This window comes from Capra hircus, chromosome 11 (genome assembly GCF_001704415.2).
Source record: "Capra hircus breed San Clemente chromosome 11, ASM170441v1, whole genome shotgun sequence".
NCBI classification, from domain to species: domain Eukaryota; kingdom Metazoa; phylum Chordata; class Mammalia; order Artiodactyla; family Bovidae; genus Capra; species Capra hircus.
Genome location: NC_030818.1, coordinates 25943421 through 25962453, shown reverse-complemented (window position 1 = coordinate 25962453; position 19033 = coordinate 25943421). Strand labels below are relative to the sequence as shown.

At 49.8% G+C, this 19033-nt stretch overlaps 1 protein-coding gene across 3 annotated transcripts; it reads right to left on the bottom strand.

Moving 5' to 3' along the window:
* ABCG8 (ATP binding cassette subfamily G member 8) lies at nt 403-18998 on the bottom strand. 3 transcript variants are annotated; one of them, XM_013967599.2, is made up of 13 exons: nt 18853-18998; nt 13461-13565; nt 11876-12026; nt 7714-7952; nt 7130-7262; nt 6768-7037; nt 5090-5252; nt 4925-5002; nt 3877-4076; nt 3384-3460; nt 2455-2722; nt 1172-1299; nt 403-1087 (listed from the first exon to the last, which is right to left on the bottom strand). In XM_013967599.2, exons 1-13 carry the CDS (start codon nt 18913-18915, stop codon nt 950-952), a joined length of 2013 nt encoding a protein of 670 aa, XP_013823053.2. In that variant the 5' UTR covers nt 18916-18998; the 3' UTR covers nt 403-949. The 3 variants fall into 3 exon arrangements, 2 of the variants coding, with proteins under 2 accessions (XP_013823053.2, XP_013823054.2); XM_013967600.2 differs by having other exon boundaries at nt 13461-13562; XR_001296257.2 differs by having other exon boundaries at nt 761-1087; nt 3364-3460.

Here is a 19033-nt window from a genome sequence, read left to right as displayed (position 1 = left end):
TTTCTGTGTACCTGTTTTGGGTCAGCTGGTCCTCAAAGCTCAGACAGGAAACGCATGACAGGGCCATACCAGTCACTGCAAAATGTTCCAGGCTGGTCTGAGACTCAGCCAGAGAGGTGAGATGCACCGTGAGCAGCCTGACACAGTGTCCATAGACCTTTTCATCTTCCTGGGCTTCCAAGCCTTACAGTGGCCCAGGACTTGCCTTCTGCCCGCTAGCTCCTATAGGCCTTTCTGACCTCGCGTGACTCCACCACATATTAGGCCTGTGACCTTACTTAGTAGACAGTCTGTGCCTCTGTTTCTTCATCTATAAAATGGGATACCATCTACCACAAAGGGTTGTTTTAACAGAGAACTGAATAACGTGATCCACATAAAAAAGTGTTCTTGCCCTGAATCTGGCGCAGAGCAATTGCTCAATAAATATTTAATTGTTCAGTTTAGCTTTTGGAGCACATGACCTCACACAAAAAGAAGAGATGGCATCTTGCTGATATGTTTTAGGTAATTTTCTATATTGAGAATGGCTCAGAGTTTGGGGACCCTGGAAGATGAGGCCAAATACTCCACTAGCTATTATGTTACTTTTTCCACATGGCCTAACACCTCGATTCACACCTAATTTGTTCCCATCTTGTATTAGTTGCCTATACAAATATATACATCAAAAGGAAATAAATTAATGACATTGTAGGTGTCCCCCAGGTATGGTTTTCAGGTTCCCAGTAATCTCAACCTCCAGCTGGTGATCAGAAATCCCTTTTGACTGTCTTTATTCTACTGCCATCCTGTGGCCAGCCTGTGCCACTGCAGCAGTGTGGACCGGATGTAGCGGAGCTTTGTCCTGATCCTCCCTGTGCCCGGGAAGGGGCTCCTTGGGAGGAAGGGAGTGCAGCTGAATGGCCTTCTCGAGTCCCTCACCAGCACGCAGGAGTCTGGGCGTGAATCACCAGTCCTGACTTGATTTCTGTTTGATGAACCTTAAGGACAGATAGTACAGGATCACGAAGCCACAACTGATGCCAATGACAAAGCAATAGATGGCGTAGAGCGGGTAAGAGTTCAGGCCCATGGAATTGAGGATCTGGGGACAGAGACATCGGTGAGCTCGTTAAGAACACGCTCAGAGCGCTGCTGTCTATGTACAGCCAAGGCCTGGGCTACTTACCAGGTCTCCCGGGATACGGATGGTGATGTTGCCAGCTTCCATGTAATAAGCGTGCCCACCAAACTGGATCTTCATCAGCCCTTCAAAACACCATCGGAGGAAGGACACCTTGGAAATCAATGCGGGCACTGCAGAGAGTGAGAGTCATGTTATTCACAGGGTCTAACCACCTGCCTCCTAGGAAATGAGTCTGTAGAGATGCCATGGTGGCTCTGACCCTGGGGCAGCAAGTCCCCCGAGGGAGCTGAGAGCAGAGGAGAGAACAAAAGGGTGAAAGGGCAGAGGGGAAGCTGGAGACATGGACTGCTGGGACAGACGGGCTGAGCGGCTGCAGGATCACTGTGCACTTGACCTATAGTAACTACTCCACAGAGCAATTTCATTAGGTGTCCAGCACGTGCTTGGCCTATAGTAACTACTCCAGAAAGTAATGTCATTAGGTGTCCAGCATGTGCTTGGCCTATAGTAACTCCAGAGAGTAATTTCATTAGGTGTCCAGCATGTGCTTGACCTATAGTAACTCCAGAGAGTAATGTCATTAGGTGTCCAGCACGTGCTTGGCCTATAGTAACTCCAGAGAGTAATTGATTAGGTCCAGCACGTGCTCAGCTTCACAGAATCTCTGGACTCTGGAGTCTCAGCAGCCCCACACCAGAGATTACAGAGATGACTGAGTCTGTACCCTGACCCCATGGAGGCATCCTGGCTCAGGGAGGAGAAGGAAGCAGTGAACCCTGCCCGGCTCATCAGGAAAGGCCCATGGAAGGTGAAGAGCGGTGATCCACAGGCTCAGTTGTGAGGGCGTGGAGCGTACTGGGGGCTTCAGAAGTCAGGTGGAGGTAGCCAGGAGTGAGCAGCCCCGGGCCCACTGGGACAGAGCAGTGACTGGCTCTGCACCTTAGGGAGCTAGCGCTGCAGGGGTGAGGGTTCAGACGTGGAGGAACCAGGGTCATAGACACCAGACTATCACAGTTGGCCCAAGATCAGCTGATAGGAGCCAGGGCAGGGGATAAGGCAAGAGGACATTTCAGAAAGACATGGGCGGAAGAAGTGATTTGGCTCACTGGTGATGTAGGGAGAGAGTCAAAGGTGGCCCCTGGGTGTCAGCTGGGCTGTATGAGAAGGTGCCATCTGCCCCACCCTGCCATGGAGCCCTTCCTTCTAATCTGCTCCCAACTCTGAGTTGGACCAAAGGGATGAGCTCACAATGCCAGGGGAAAGCAGACTGATCTAGCCACAGAAGCCCTCAAAAAGCTTGAGCAGGTGAGGAGAGCCGACCTCACCTGTCCACAGATTGTCCAAGCTTATCATGAAGCCCCCGGTGAGGTAGAAGGAGTTGTAGAGAGCGTTGCCGAAGAAGGAGGACATGTGAAAGGTGGGGAGCAGGGCAGCGGCGGCCAGGGCCATGACCCGGCAGCAGAAGACCACCAGCCACACCAGCAGGAAGTGCAGCAGGAAGGGCTCGAGGCCTGGGCGCAGGTTGGCCAGCCAGTAGATGGGCATTCCATAGATGATGATGTAGACACAGTGCTCAGGAAACTCCCCCAGGATCTGCAAAGGATGTGAGCCAGCACCTTTATTTGCTGCTGATCTTTCAATGTTCCAAGGCAGCAGCCCCCAGTGTCCCCAGCCTTCCCTCCTGGTGGTGACCAGGGTTGCCACCGGAGGGTTAGTGGGCACAGGTGTGTGGGACCCACAAGCATGAACTCACTGCTGACTTCCCCCTGCAGGTGCTGCATGCGCCCTCTGGGGCAGTTCAGGGCTCTGGAGACCTGGTTTCAAATCCCCACTCTGCCTACCCAGACATGGTAGCTGTGTGGCCTGGAGGCAGCCACTTAACTTCACTGAGCCTCCACTTCTTTGAAATGAGGACCATTAAACCTTCCAACCTGCTTTCCAGGGACGTGGAGAGACTGGAGAGGTGAAGGACGCTAGGTGTAGGTGTTTCCCACCTCTTCTCTGTTAGGTTTCTGGTGGCCAGAAAAATGTCATTCCTGGTCCACGATCCTGGCCTTCTGATAAACGTTTGAAAAATTTATCAGAGACTCGTCAAGTCTCCGAAACTCTCCTAAGGATTGTGGCGTCTGCAACCACAGATGATGCTCAGCCCCACTGCTGAGCAAAATGCTTCCCTGTAACTTCTGTACAATGTGGAGAAGACTCTTCTGCCCACTCTTCCATGAGGCACTCACTCTGAAGCCTGACCAGTCACCTTGGCAAAGAAATACGGCCCCGCCGTGTACAGCCCATCTTCTAGTTCATAGTAGAGCAGCGCCCTCTCTGAGTGACCTAAAAAGGGGAGAAAAGGAGAATGAAAAAATGAAATTACAGTGTTGCTGCTTGAGTCTCTCTTTGTATAATTAAAACTAGTTTTATTGCCTCAATGTCATATATTTTTTTAAAAAGGCAATTTTTGATCCTAATTTAGATGTTTATAATTCTGTGACTTGCGCATTGCTGTCAATATAACTCCTGCTAGGACAGAAAAGCCTCAGACTCCTAGGTAATTTGTTCTTATTTGCATACTGATATTAATAAATGAAGTTTAAAAACAACCCTCAGCTTTTATTTAGCAGTCATGGTTAAATTGTTCAGCAGACCTGTCTCCTCCAGGAGCTATGCGGAACTCAGGCCAGCCCTGGTCCAGTTCAGAGCATGGCTGACACGGCTCTGCATGTGGGTCACAGAGAGCAGGCCACACTCACATTTGGAGATGACATCCAGGATCACGTTGAAAGGGACAAGAGCTCCGATCATGAACAAGAGGGCTGCCGTGTCCGTCAAGGAGAGCTGGACAGCCCCGTGGCCGTAGTAGAGGAACCCTATGATCAGGGACATCAGGCAGGCCTCCGCCCCGTGGATGAGGAGGGTTGGCAGGTCTCGGAAGTCGTTGGAAATCTGACGACTTAAAAAACAGAAGAAAGAGGTGCCAAGCGAACACCAGACCCCAGCCCTATGACCTTGGCAATGTCCTGTAATCTCTGTAAGCCTCATTTTTCTCCTCTGTAAAATGGGAAGAGTGGTTCCCACCTCACAGTTACTGTGAGGTTCAAGTGAGGTGACTGATGAGCCCATCTGTCTCAGAGTCGGTACTCAGGAAATGATTGTGACTTTTACCAAAGCTGTATTACCTTGCAACTTTATTCAAAGCAGTCATCCTGAGGAAATAGCCAATCAGAAGTAGAACAGTGTATGTATAAGGAGACATAAGACGTAAGACTTCTATCCCTGGGTCAGGAAGATACCTTAGAGGAAGTGGCAACCCACCTAGTATTCTTGCCTAGAAAATCCCATGGACAGAGGAGCCTGGCAGGCTACAGTCCACAGGGTCACAAAGAGTCAGACACAACCAACGCGACTTAGCATGATCTCATTTATATATTAAAATATTTATGTGCATGGAAACATGTTGGACTCACACCAAACACCCAGATCTGGTTTTCTGTGAGGGCTCACAGAGCAGGGAAACTTCCCTTGTCCACTTGAGGGTCTCCTGTATCGATTTAATTCTTTACAATGATTCTGGGTGACTTCTACGAGCATCTGGCTAGCAAGGAAATGTTGATTTTGTTTAAAGAATCAAAGGAACAGGAGTTCTCTGTATCACATGGAGGGCTGGTGCTGATTTTTTCAAATGACCCTACCTCTTCAAATTAAATTCCTCCTTCAAATTCACTTTAGCTTTAAAGGGCTTAATTTGATACAACTAAGACTTTTAGGGGCCAAGGGGGTGATGAAATGGCAAATAATTACCGTATCAGTATGGCAAACTGCTGTAGGGGGCCGGGCAGCTTAGTGGGAGCCTGGAATAGGTTGGTGTCAGGAGCCGGGCTGTCAGGAGATAGAGAGTGTCATGAGGGTGTAGGGACGGCCACTTTCTGCAGGGTGCTCTCCACCCAGGGCCACCCACTGCCTTACCTCTGTACACAAATGTCCACACCCTGCTTCCTTGACTCCGCTGTCCATAGAAAGTCATCAAAGCCACGCACTTTTTCTTTAAACAACACCGCAAGGGACTGAGCCTTCTCCCTGGTGGCCACTTCCTGTTCTTTGCTTCGTCTGTCAATGCTGGTCAAGTCCACTGTAAGCAGCGGGAGCGGGGCCATGGGTGACCTGGGTCCCACAGGTGCTCATGGCCCATAATGCTGTCAGAGGGGACCCTGGGACACACTCCCCACCCTCTGAGAGTGGACCACAAAGTGATGATCAGAACAGACAGAGGCAGAGAGATGCCCAGGGGGAAATCACTCTTCACCTCTCTGCCTCTTTCCTTTCCCCATTTTCATGACACATCTCAAGGCAGGAAAACATCTCAGAGGGGCCTTGCAAATCATGAAGGGTCCCCTCACTGGGTGGGGCCATAACTTCAAGTGTCAGATTCTCTGGGCACTGCCAGGCCATGCCCTCGGCTTTGTGAGGCATGAATAATACAAAATTAAGAAAAAGATTTGTGTTTCCACATGTGGGCACCTGATTTCTGGCAACTTCTCTCTAGGGTTACAGTATGTTGCTTTCAGTGGCCAGGCTGGCAGATGCCCTCTGCCCCCTTATCTGGGGATGACCAACCAGAGGATGACACACTGGCAGGAAGCCAAGCTGATATCTGAGCGCAGGGAGATGGATGACCTCCAGGTGAGTTCACGGTGTGAGTGAGTGCAGAGGGCGAGAGCTGGTGGGCCAAAAAGAGTGGCCTCTTAGAGGGTGGATACTGGGAGAAGGGTGTTCCCTCCTGGGCACGGGAGGCCCATTCTGCCCCTGACTGCAAGGACTCGTCTTCTCATCTGTAAGGATGAAGACGACCGTGGCCTGGCAGGGCTGCAAGGGGCAAAGGGACACCTCTGCAGTGTCTGCCCTCAAGGAACTGGTCCTTACCCACGTGTGTATTGGCCTCGCTACACCAGGCCATCCTGGGAGGAAGGCTGGGCTCCAGGTGGTCTATGTTTGGGACAAACCACAGCTGCTGCTCTCCTGGCCCTGGAACAGCCACACAGCCTGTCCAGCAACCATGGTACTGCTCAGCACTCAGGACCCAGGGCCTGCTTTCAAGGTGGGCACCCAGAAAGGCAACTGTCCCCACAAGAATTGAGGGCCATATGCTGAGGTCTCAGGACCCCAAGCAGGAAGGCATCTCTGGTGCTGACAGCAATTTTCATATCTAGAGATTCACGGGTCAAGACCCCCCAAAAGGCACTGAGCTGGTCTGTGCCTTGGGCCTCCCATCCACAGCCTCTGGGTTTCCTGCCTTTGTAGGGGAACCAGGGGGCGGTTTTAAGATTTCCTAGTGGCTTCCAACTCCAAATTTCCTGTTCGTCCTACGGAACCTGAATAAAGACCATAATTCCAGAAACTGATCTAAACTCTCTTGGATTGTATCTCCTCTGGTTTGGAGCTCTAGTGAGGTTCTTAACAGTCATGCGCACAAGGGTGTGCCATTCCTAGCATTTGATGCTGGGTAAACTGACGCCTGTAATACACCCCATCTCCTCCCCTGCCTCCATCCTTGGTCCTGTTCCCCTGAAGCCCCTGAGAGTTTCTCTCCTGGCAGGGTTGGGGTCGAGGGGAGCCCTGTTCCATGCCTCTGGCCTGGCTGACTCACCATAGTAGTCGGCAGGGTTGCTGTACCGGGGACAGGGGTGGCCAACTGCGGTGAAATACTGAACCATGTGCTGGGCTGCCCCGAGGTAGATGGTGGTTCCAGACGTCATCAGCAGGACCAAATCGAACAGCCCGAAGATATCGGAGCGTGGCTGGTGGATGGAGATGAGCACTAGTCTGTTGCCTCTGGCCAGCCTGGACAGTGTTTTCACCAGGTTGTGGGCGGTGAAGCTGTCGAGCCCAGAGGTGGGTTCATCCAGGATAAGGATTCCTTCCCAACAGAAAGAAGCCTGGTTTAATGGGCGGGACTCCAGCTGGGCCGGATTAAGCCAGGCGGCTGACCGCGGGCCCCTCCGGCCTCACCTGGGTTCCACAGCAGCTGCACTCCGATGCTGACTCTGCGCCGCTCGCCCCCCGACACGCCCCGCACATAGATGTTGCCCACGCGCGTGTTGGCGCATTGCCGCAGCCGCAGCTCCGCAATCACATCGTCCACCTGGGTGAGAGGGAGGGCGGTCCTGGGGCTTTAGAGACGCTGCGCGGGCCTGCTCTGGGCCAGGCAGATCGGGCTCCAAAGACGCCTGAGTTTAAGGTTCTGGCCTACATTTCCCTGATGCAATGTTTGTTCCCGGATTCTTTCCACGCATCCGGAGCAGTTCCCACTGCTGAGCAAGGCACCACTTGCTGGGACTGTGGCCATGTCCCGGCTCCCTGCCAGCATGGAGAACCGGAAAACAAGCAAATATTTATCCCACATTTGGGGCTAAGATGGGACAACGTGGGAAGGAAGGCAGGGATGAGCATTTGGTGGACTTTTCCTGATGGACAGATGGTGAGCCGGCTTGCTCACAGTTGGCCTGGAATGGCTGGACCCTGAGGCAGGAAGGGAAGGATGGGCAGAGGAAGGGTGTCATAGCTTCCTGGGGTCACTGGGATTAGATAGTTACCCTTTTGTCGCGCTGGGCCTGGGAGAAGTTTCTGGGCAGACGCAGCTGGGCAACGAAAGCCAGGGTCTCCCGGACGGTCAGGTTGGGGAGCAGCTGGTCATGTTGGCGCACGTGGGCCACACACTTCCTCACCAGCTGCGCTGTGCTGGGCTGCCCATTGATCCAGATTTGGCCTGACTTAATCTTGCCGCCAGGGCCTCGCCCAGTGATCACATCCAGCAAAGAGGCTCTCCCACAACCTGAGAAACCACCAGAAATATCCCTGAGGGGCTTCCCTGGTGGTCCAGTGGTTAAGAATCTGCCTTCCAATGCAAGGGACCCAGGTTCAGTCCCTGGTCGGAGAACTAAATCCTGACCCAGAACTAGGAACACTCCCCACCCTCCCCACCCTCACAACCTCCCCCCTCCCTGACCCAGCCAAATAGATAAATATTAAAGAGAAAATATATTCCCAAGAATGGAGCTTTTGCAGGGACCAGGTTGGAAGCTTCTGCTGCCCATGCACCCTCCAGCCACCACCTTCTGCTCTGTCCTTCCCTGGGGAAGGTGGCGCAGCCTTCTGACCTGCATGGAGCAGCCAACTTGAACATCCTTGGGAATCTGGGGTGTTCAGGTCAGGCTGGCCTGTGGCTACGTGATAGAAGGCTGGAGTCCTGGTTGTCACAGGACTGCCTGTGCCCAGAGTGTATGTCCCCTCCCCCAAGCAAGGCTGGGGTTGATTGCACTAGGAAGCTTAACTATATTTGCTTGGCAAACCTGCCAGCAACATTTCATCATTTGGCTCAGAAGCTGGCATTGTGGGAAAGACTAGTTTTGGAGAATTAATAAGGTATCTTTTAAAAAGGCAAAACTGGAACCTGTTTTCAGAAAGGGAGAAAAAAAATAGAGAAGTAATAGATGTGGAAATGATTTTTAAACTATAGCACAGTAGTTCTGAATTTCTCTACACTCTTATTTTTATCAGTATTACTTTTCACTTTCTCTTTAAAAAAATAGATCTATTACATACACATTAACGCCATCCACTTCTGAATGACATAGTAATTGCTATCAATGTGGGGAAATGTCCGACTGGATCAGGTTCCATGAGATTCTGTGAGACTCTTTGATGGCCATTTAAACTGCAAGTCAAATAGGGCTTAGGGTCTAGGAAGGTGTTCTTAAACAAAGCTACCAGGAACAGCTCAGTCCAATCCCCCCAGGCAGGGTTTTGGTTTCCTTATTGTAAATTCCTTTCGGAGTGCAAAATTTCCAAGTAGTTTTTAAACAGGGAAAGCGCCAACACACAGATGTAACGACTCTTCCTTGCCACATTCCCAGGCCTTCTGCAAGCAGCCCCCTTTTATTTGTGCGTAAAAGCAAAAATCAAGTAGCCTCTTCAGTCATCCTTCTGCTTATGGACCAGAGGTTTTCAGTGTGGAAAGGGACCTGTCTACTGCCTCCTGGGTGCACCTCATTCAAGAGAACTTAGGAGGCACAAAATAGCCAGGGGGGAAGCCAGAGGGAGGGTTCTGGCCCTACTCCTGGCTCAGCTTGGACATCATTGGATCCAGGCTCTGAAAGCACAGGGGACTTTCACAACACAGGTACCTTAGGAATCTCAATCAAGGGGCAGAAAGACCACGTTTCCTGAACAAAACTGTGAGAGGTGTGGGTGGTCTTTCCAGGGGAGATTGTCAGGGTATGTTTGGGGAGATCCTCGGTGAATTAGGAGAAAACACCCACAGGCATTCAAGACTCTTTGCCTATTCATTGGAAAAGCACCACTGCTGATGCTATAGAAGCTTAAACGCCTGGGGCTGTTTGAATTAATTTTATTTTACTGTTATAATTTTGGTGAGCAGAGTATGCTTCCCTCCTGGATCAGACGGTAAAAAATCTGCCTGCAATACAGGGGACGTGGGTTTGATCCCTGGGTCGGGAAGATCCCCTGGAGAAGCGAATGGCAATCCACTCCAGTATTCTTGCCTGGAGAATCGCATGCATGGTAGAATATAAATCACAGGTGGTATAATTGATAACCTTTCTAAAAAATCATTTAAATAATTTCAGCCAAGTGAAGTGAAGTGAACTCGCTCAGTTGTGTCCAACTCTTTGCAATCCCATGGACTGTAGCCTACCAGGCTCCTCCCTCCATGGGATTCTCCAGGCAAGAGTACTGGAGTGGGTTGCCATTTTCTTCTCCAGGGGATCTTCCCCACCCAGGGATCAGCCCGGATCTCCCAAGTAAACCTGTAGCTAAACAACACTAGCCTAGAGTCGAAAATCATACACTCAGTGTGATTCCTGCTTGCCCTTTCCTGACTTCCCTTTCTTCAACCACAAATCAGGGATTCTAACAGCTGTGGTGGTCAGGATTAACTGTGATGACTCTTAGCCTGAAGTGCCTAGTTATGCCCATGTGTTCCCTAGATCCTCAGTTCATGAAGAAAAAGCAGGTGTAACCAGAAAAGCCACCAGGTGTTAACAAACAAAATTGGCCCGTGAAGTTTCCACATTTTTCTTGTTAGATCAGAACTGCAGGGCCAGGGCCAGCAGTTGGCAGGACTTGACCTGTGGGTGTTGTTTCAGTGACGAAGTTCATTTGCACATATCCTCTCATTTGATCTCTGGTTAGACAGTAAACAGAACTTCCCCAGCAGAAGACTAAAAGTGTGGAGCAGATGGTCAAAAAGTTGAGTAATCTCTACTTCTGGAAATGATTAATTGGAAGGTACAAAGTGCTCCCTCTGACACTGTGTAAGGGAGACATGCCTTTGATATGTGTTTAAAAAATAAACAAACCCCAAGTGGAGTCAGCTTGTGCTAAGCCCCATGTCCCCAGCCTGAGATGTAATACCTACTTTCATTATAGTTTCAATCTCTCCTGGGAATAGAATCGTAAACCAGCCCATCTGAAATTGCCTGGTCAGCACTGATAGACCCCCACTGTCCCCCAGAGAAAGGTGACCATGCCTAAAACAATCAGCCCTTTGCTAGAATAACTTCCTCGTCCTACTTCGTTCTGCCTGTAAAAGTCTTTCATTTTGTGCAGCTCTCCAGAGCTTTTGGGCTTCCCAGGTGGCACTAGTGGTAAAGAACCACCTGCCAATACAAGAGATATGGGAGACATGGGTTGGATCCCTGGGTTGGGAAGGTCCCCTGGAGGAGGGCATGGCAACCCACTCCAGTATTCTTGCCTGGAGAACCCAATGGACAGAGGAGCCTGGCTGGCTGTGGTTCATAGCGTTGCGAAAAGAGTCAGACATGACTGAAACAACTTAGCACACACACCAAAGCTATTAGGCTGGAGCTAACATCTTATGGAAAAATCCAAATAAAGTTTCCGGTCCACACGATACTTTCTGCCAGGTGGGATGCTGCCCAATTCATGAACTGTTGAATAAAACCAATAAGATCTTTAAAATTTAATCAGTCGAATTTTTTTTTTAACATCTGAGAACCAGGAGACCAGAGTTCTAGTTCTTATCTGCATTAAATATATGTCCTTAGGTAAATCATTCCTCTTGTCTAAACTTTGGTCTCACTGTTAAATGAAGGGGGAATGATGCCGGGGCAGGAAGACCTCGTCTAAAGATGTTTTCACGGTGGTCAGGAGAAGGAAAGGTATATTGTGAAGGGAACAGAACGCTATTCTCCAGGCCCCCTTCCAGCTCGTTCTACACTTCTAAGTCTGGCATGTGGAAATGACTTTTTGAAGCACTCCAGAAATGTGAATTTTTGTCAGTGGTAGAAGGTTGAACTAAGACCAGGGGTATCCAAGATGTGAGTTGTGGCAAGGGCTGTGCCCAGCCACTGTCTGACTGAAATAGCAATCTGATGGGGAGAGGAAGACAGTGATGAGTGTTCCTTATGGGGGAGGAGTCCCCTGGAAAGAGCATTCAATTCCAAAGCTGCCTGATGCCTTCATCCTATATTAATGACAGATCAGAGCTCTGGCTGCAGCTGCAAGAAGCCTGCTTGTGATTCATGAAAGCTAGTAAACAGAGGAGCTGAGATTTGAACCCAGCTGTGTTGCACCTGGAAGTTGTGCTCTCACAACTCTGCTGTATTGTTCTGCTGCTCAGCAAAGCTCTGTGAGGAGCGCCCATTTGTTCGAGGGACTGCCCTGCATCCCAGGAGAGAGAGAACCCATTGCCCCACTATTTGCCCCTAGTGATACCTGAGCTCCCTATGACAGCCAGCATCTGTCCACTCCTCATTTTGAAGCTCAGGTTTTGAATGCCCTGCTCACAGGAGTCCTTGTGAGACGTCCAGGGCATCTTGAAGTGAGCCAGCTGCTTAAACCAAGGTACCTGGGAGGCCGTATCCACCTGTGGGGAGACATAGAAAGGTTCCTCAGAAAGCGTCACCTTCTGTTCAGCTCCCTCCAAGAGAAATCCTCCTGCCAAAACACAACAGGCCTGAGGGGTCCCCCACCCAGGTTCTGTCAGATATGGAGGCGGGCTCCACCATGCTGAGAACCTGAAGCTGCCATTTCCAAGTCTGAAGAGAACAGTTGGGAAGCATGTGTAATAGCAGAACAGAAATAAAAACACAACGTGGGGCAAAATGATGTTTTCACTCGACAGTGATTTACTAATAACTTATCAAGTGATTACTGTGTGCGAGGCATTGTGCTCATCTGTTTATTATGTCCCTTGTCTCATTCAGTCCTCACTGCAGACCTATAACGTGTACTATTATTAGAGTGGCTGAAAATTTCATTTGGGCTTTTCCATAACATCTTATACAAGTCTGTAGTTTGGTTAATAGTATTGTTATTTCTGTTTTTTTTCTCATTTTGCCTCTTTTATTTACAGGTTTCACTTAAATATCTCTCATGCTGAGGAAATCAATGTCAAAAAGAACATTGGTATACAGTTTACGAATATCAGTAAATATTAAAGACCATGGTTAATTTTTCCAAGTAAATGCTTGATACAAAATATTTTCCAGGAGGCTAGTTAAATGTCAGGTGCCCGAGGTGTCAGGGAAAGAGCCTCGAGCCTGCTCAGGAGATGGTCACACTGCAGGCCTCCTGTGTTTTGCACTTGGTGACACATGTGGGAGCTCACAGGACAAAGCAGCGCCACCAGCCTTTATTCCTAGCCCCAAAGCCACACCAGGGCTTCCTCTGCGATGAGAGCCACGTTCAGAGACAAATGAACCACTTAAAATGAGACTGCTGCTGCTGCTGCTAAGTCGCTTCCATCGCGCCCGGCTCTGTGCGACCCCATAGACGGCAGCCCACCAGGCTTCTCTGTCCCTGGGATTCTCCAGGCAAGAACACTGGAATGGGTTGCCATTTCCTTCTCCAAATGGTTAATAGTATTATACTGTGGTTAATGTCTCAGTTTTGCTCACTGTGCTATGGGTAAGCAAGATGTTAACATTAGGGGAAGGTGGACAAATGGTATATAAGAACTCTGCACTATTTTTGCAGCTTTTTCAGAAGTCTAAAATTATTTCAAAATATAAAGTTTAAAAATAAGTTTTAGAGATTTTTTTTCACACAGAGTCACATGGTTGGCTTTGTGTTTTAACGAAGGTCTCATTCTCTTTCTCATGCCCGTCAACATCAGCTCCAATATGTGTCGTTGAGGGAAGTCTCCATGGTGCTTGCACCCAACACATGAGGCATCTGTGTAGCCTGAACTCTGTCCTTAGGGGCGGAGGGTCCCCAGCTGGGACTCACCCTTCCCTTCTGCTTGGGGGATTGTTTGGCCCTCTCTGCTCCTCCCACCTGTCCTCAGCTTTGTCTCTACCTGGTAGCTGAGATCTCGGACTTCCAAGGTGTTGGGCTGGCCACTGTAGGTGAAGTACAGGCTGTTGTCGCTTTCGGAGGAGAACACGCTGTCCTGGAGGCCCTGCTGGGAGACACGGCAGGTGAGGAGCTTCTTTAAAAGGAGGGCTTGGGAGGGAGGGGATCGGTGAGGTGAGAGCAGGAGCTAGTGTGGATGGGATCCCAAGTGGGCAAAAGATGGATTTAGGCAGGAGGAGCCCAAGGGCTCTGAGAAAACGGGAGCGCCCATGAGGGCAGGGCTTCTCTTCTCTGCAGAGAAAACTGTGGGGCTTCCCTCCAGCTCCTGACCCAGAGAAGCTCAGTCACAGGTGCTGGAACCTGATCCAAGTAACCTGTCATGAGCAAGACCCAGACCCTGGACTGGAGAGAGCTCTGTGAGCCTCTGTGTTCGGAAAGGGCCTTTTAACTTTCCCTTTCCTGTATCTGGCTTAGTATCTCATTCCAAACAGACTTTTTGTACCTAGCACGTGAGAGGAAAACAGCTGTCAACAAGCTAGTGCTCAATACTTGTGAAGACACTGCTCTTAGGAAAGTTGCATCTTATCTTGATAAGGATTTTGCACAAGAAAGCTCTTCAAAATGCGGTTGGGAGATTTTAGACTAAGTCCCTGTCATCACTGTTACCATCATTCTCTCCGTGGTCATCTTGCTGATGATGTTATTTTATGTAAGTCACAAGCCATGTTGTGTTCATATAAACATGGCTGCTTTATCTGTGCTGTGCTTAGTCGCTCAGTCATGTCCAACTCTTTGTGACCCCACGTACTGTAGCCTGCCAGGCTCCTTTGTCCATGGGATTCTCCAGGCAAGAATACTGGAGTGGGTTGCCATGCCCTCCTCCAGGGGATCTTCCCAACCCAGGGATCGAACCCAGGTCTTCTGCATTGCAGGTAGATTCTTTACTGTGTGAGCCATCAGGGAAACCCATGAATACTGGAGTGGGTAGCCTATCCCTTCTCCAGGGGATCTTCCTGACCCAGGAATAGAACTGGGGTATCCTACATCGCAGGCAGATTCTTTACCAACTGAGCTATCAGGGAAGCCCGCTTTATTTGAACATATATCAAATAAATCAGTGATTCATGATGTCAGCTGATAATGTGAATGATACTCACTATCTGCAGATCTGAATTCCTTCTGTTTTATCAGTTCAATCATTTAAATAGCTGAGGCCCAAACAAGGAAAAACTTGCCTTAAAAGATTTCTGCTTTTTAAAAATGCATTCAATATTTGTTTCCTCGAGGTCGTGCAGGGAACGTATGCATTCATTAACCAGTTCCTGTTGATTCCGATCTTCTCCCCTCAGGGCTGCTATTCCCCCACTGATACATCCCTTCGATCAGTCAATCAAGCATCCAGCCAACACAAGGAGGCCCACGATATGCTTTAGGCTTGGAATTTGGGGTGTGACTGTGCAAAAGACAGTCTTTGGGAAGCTTAGAGTTTAGAGGACGAGACACTGAGGATGGAGCAACACGGACCGGATACAGAGGCATGATGTCCTTGACATGCCTGATCAACGTGTATTTTCACTGCACACATAGTGTCCACGTGTGCTTTATGTGAACATAACATAGCTTGGGACTTCCGTGAAAATAATACCCAACAGTCTTTTTTAAAGCACCCCTGCAGTGGTAGAGGTAAGAGGCCCTGAAAAATGACATTGAGCCCAGTGGAGGTGAGGGAAATAAATATGGGTGATGGTCGGCTGCAAGCCCACTGTGAGTGGCCCCCAGAGTTCTGGGAGAGTGTGGAAACAGCCAACCAGATCTACTTACCTTGTTTAATGTTTGAACCAGTACAGTCAAGGTCGTATATTATACAGAAAAACATTGGAAGATAAACAGCTAAGTCAGCAGAAGGATTGTCTTTGGGGTATAGGAAGGAATACAGCAGGCAGAGGTCACTGAGGCGGGGAGAGAAGGTCCTGGGGGAGAGAAACGGGGGATGACTTTCAAAGCTATTGGTAAGTTTATGGATGGGTGTGGGAATTCACTGTTCTTTAAACTGCTTTGTCTGAAATATTTCAAAATATGTTTTAAAGCTGAGAGAGGGTGTCCATGAGGGGAAGTCCAGAGTCCTCCGAGCTGGAGGTGGAGGAGGTGAGGGGGTTGTACCCTTGGAGATGGAGAATGAAGCTCCTGGGGAGGTCATGGCAGCTCTGGGTTCTGGCAGGTCAGCCCTGACCCTCCCTCCTCACCTCCGCCACCAGCATTCCCACCGCCTAGTTTTCCCATTTTATTTGGTTAAACCATCTGAAAGTTGATCCATTACTGAGAGACTCACTTGGGCTAACATGCATTCTGCTTTTTTTTTTCTTTTACAGATTTTTAAAATGTGGAGCATTTTAAAAAGTCTTTATTGGACAATATTACTTCTGTTTCATGTTTTGGATTTTTTTGGCCTCAAGGCATGTGGGATCTTAGCTCTCTGACCAGGGATCAAACCTGCACCCCTGAATTTGGAGTGCGGAGTCTTAGCCACTGGACCACCAGGGAAGTCCCTACTTGCTTGTTTTTAAAAGGTAAATGTCTGCAGAAGGGATGTTAGTTGGTATAAGGAATGAGTTAACTCTGCAACGAACACCTGGGCCAGAAGCTCACCAGGTTAGATTTTGGAGGTGGAAGAGTTGCTGAGAAAGGGTTGGACGTGTTGGAGTCTGGAGCAAGTTGTGGTGGTGACCTTAAGCCTAGGGGGTTCCACTCTCTAGGCGGGAGCTTGGAGAAGGTGAAGGGTGATGGGTCCCTGGGGAAAGAGGCATCAGGATGAGAAGACAAATAAAAGAAAGGAGAGAGGCATGTGCTGCCCGCTCCTGGGCTCCTCCAACCCCTCTCACCCTGGGCACAGTAGGCAGGCACAGGCCAGGCCGGGGCCCCAGCCACCACAGGCAGCTCAGTGTTCAGAAGAGAACTCGTGGCTGGGCGGGGGCTGCCTCTGTTCCATTTTGAAATATTTTCCTTGGCTCCTAGGAAGGATTTGTTAGACTCTTCCTGAGGTTTTGACAAACTCTCTGTATTTTTCAAATGCTTAAATATCTATTCGGCTGACACCTTAATCAGTGTGACTGTCAGATCATCACTTGAATTTCTGACAGGTGACATGGAAAAAAGCAAAAGCAGGTTTATTTGTAGGTAACCAGCTCAGCTCCTGCTGGGCTACATTGTAATTTCTCCTTGTATTAACTTCTGATCAAATTCCTGAGTCAGAAGCATAGAGTAGAAGGAAACTCAGGGAGTGCAGAGCCCAAGTTCCTTGTTCTCAGATGCAGAGGCTGTGCCCTGGGAAAGCAGTGATGTGCTGAAGACTCTGCACCGAGGCCTGGGCCCTCTTGTCTTCCTCTGGCCAGGCTTTAGCCCATGGACTGAGGAGTCTGTGGGCCGAGGGCACTTGTCACTCTGGGTACTCACTACCCCCAAATTCCCAGATGGCCTCAGGCCCACTCCCAGGGCTGTGTGAACCTTGTGTGCCCATCCCTCGGGGCACCTCAGGTCAGAGGGGCATTTGTCTGTGGAGGGGTGGATGTGATGTGGGTGGGCAGGGTGGGGTGGCCATGCATGGGTGTGTGAGATCATGTGTGGTGCTGAGCGTGGACAGAGAAGGGAGACAGGCTGTGGCTTGTGCTGGAAGCCACAAGTCCTAGAATTTCTTGGTTTACATCTGGCCTTCCATGTTATGAAGAAGGTATGTCAACTTAGGAGGACAGAAACTATTTTATTTAATAGCTTTCAACTTGACTGATAATTTTTAAATATCTAGACATAGGATACAGTTCCACTGGAAAAGACCCAAAAGATTGAGGGCAGGAGGAGAAGGGGGCAACAGAGGATGAGATGGTTGGATGGCATCACCGACTCAATGGACATGAGTTTGAGCAAGCTCCAGGAGATGGTGAAGGACAGGGAAGCCTGGCGTGGTGCAGTCCATGGGGTTGCAAAGAGTTGGACACTACGGAGCGACTGAACAAAGACAAAGACATAAGATACATAGCCCTTGGCCTTTTGTTCTGGGCACCATAAACATTAGACTATCACTTGGCACTTTGAGGAACAGGAGTGAAGGGAAGGAAATTGGAAATGGCAGGGCCTGTACCACTTCCTGGATGTCATATTCGGGCAGTTCTTTGCATCCCAAGCTGTGGTATCTGAATTATCAGACCTTCTAGAAAGTGTCCTTTTCAAAATCATTGGAGATTTTGTCTCCTATTCAGGCTGTGCACACTGCAGTCACGACTCCCAGGAATCCTTTCCTGGCAGACGTTGGCTCCCTGGGGTATTCCCAGAGCACAGTGGTTACCTGCTGTGGCTGAGAGCTGACTGAGAGGGTGGGTTCCTGGGGCCTGGCTGAAGTCAGGTGCTAGCAACTCAAGGCCAGTCTGGGTGGCCCGAGGCCCTTCCCGTGGTGTGGAGTCCTCAGTCCTTCAGTCTTTCTGTCTCCACCTCTCACCCCTTCACAGGCAACCAAAGACTGATCGAACGGTGGGGTGGGTGGGGATGGAAGGTGGGGACCTGCTTCCTCTCTGTGTTCTGATTTCACCTCTTGCTTCAAACCCTGCCCACATCCTGATTTCAGTCAAAGGCCATTTTTTTTTTTTTTCCTTTTTAGGCAAACATTTCTCATGTTAAATGAGGACAGAAACCCTGGACCTATTGGTCCCCTGGCGGTCCTCTGTTCTTCCAGCTCTCTCCAGGGTCTTATGACTGCCTGCTGCAGCTGTATTTGGGGCATACGTTCTGATGTTCTCACAAGGTTCTCTGCCACCCTGTCTCATCAGTTTGTTGCCACTGAGTCTCTGAACTTGATAGCCACAGGGACAGAGGAGACACTGCAGTGTCCCAGGCCATGTGAGCACGTTTCTGTGTTGGAAAAAGTGGAAGTGTCAGCCACTTAGTCGTATTCGACTCTTTGTGACCCCATGGACTGTAGCCCACCAGGCTTCTCTGTCCATGGAATTCTCCAGGCAGGAATACTGGAGTGGGTTGCAATTTCCTTCTCCAGGGGATCTTCCCAATCCAGGGATTGAACCCAGCTTTCTCGCATTGCAGGCAGACTCTTTACCAATTGAGCCACTAGGGAAGCCCTTCTGTGTTGGAGCCTCATTTAGAAAAGAGCCAGGTTGGCCCAAGTCACAGACACGACATTATTTCCCTGCAGGAGCCACCTTCAGGCAGGAAGTGACCTCAGAGGCCCCCACCAACCCCTGACCCCACTTCCCTCAGCCCTTCGATGCCCAGGAAGCAGAGTCCTGCTGCTTGTCGACTTGGTGGTGAGTTAGGAACCAAAGTTCCTTAAGGAGGAGAGAAGCGTGTGATTCGCCCTCCACCCACCAGGACTCTTGTGACCCACCATCACTCACCAAGTCATCCTGGGGAGCAGCGCGTCTCTCTAGCCTTGTCTTCTTTGGGGCCTCCTCTGCCATGGGGCCCTGCAGTTTCCTTTGGGCTTAGCTGCTGCCGACCAGGGCCAATGTTGTCTGCTTCCCAGAGCTGGGCAACCTCTGGTCTGGCTCCCAGCATTCCTCTCTGGCAAGCCCTCCC

Excerpts from the sequence above, each read along its gene's own strand:
- ABCG8 (XM_013967599.2), bottom strand. The coding sequence starts at position 18,915 with ATGGCAGAGGAGGCCCCAAAGAAGACAAGGCTAGAGAGACGCGCTGCT. Across the intron at positions 7,263-7,713 it reads AGGCCCAGCGCGACAAAAGG|GTGGACGATGTGATTGCGGA; the intron begins GTAACTATCTAA and ends CCTCTCACCCAG. Across the intron at positions 3,461-3,876 it reads CCTGGATGTCATCTCCAAAT|GTCACTCAGAGAGGGCGCTG; the intron begins GTGAGTGTGGCC and ends TCCCCTTTTTAG.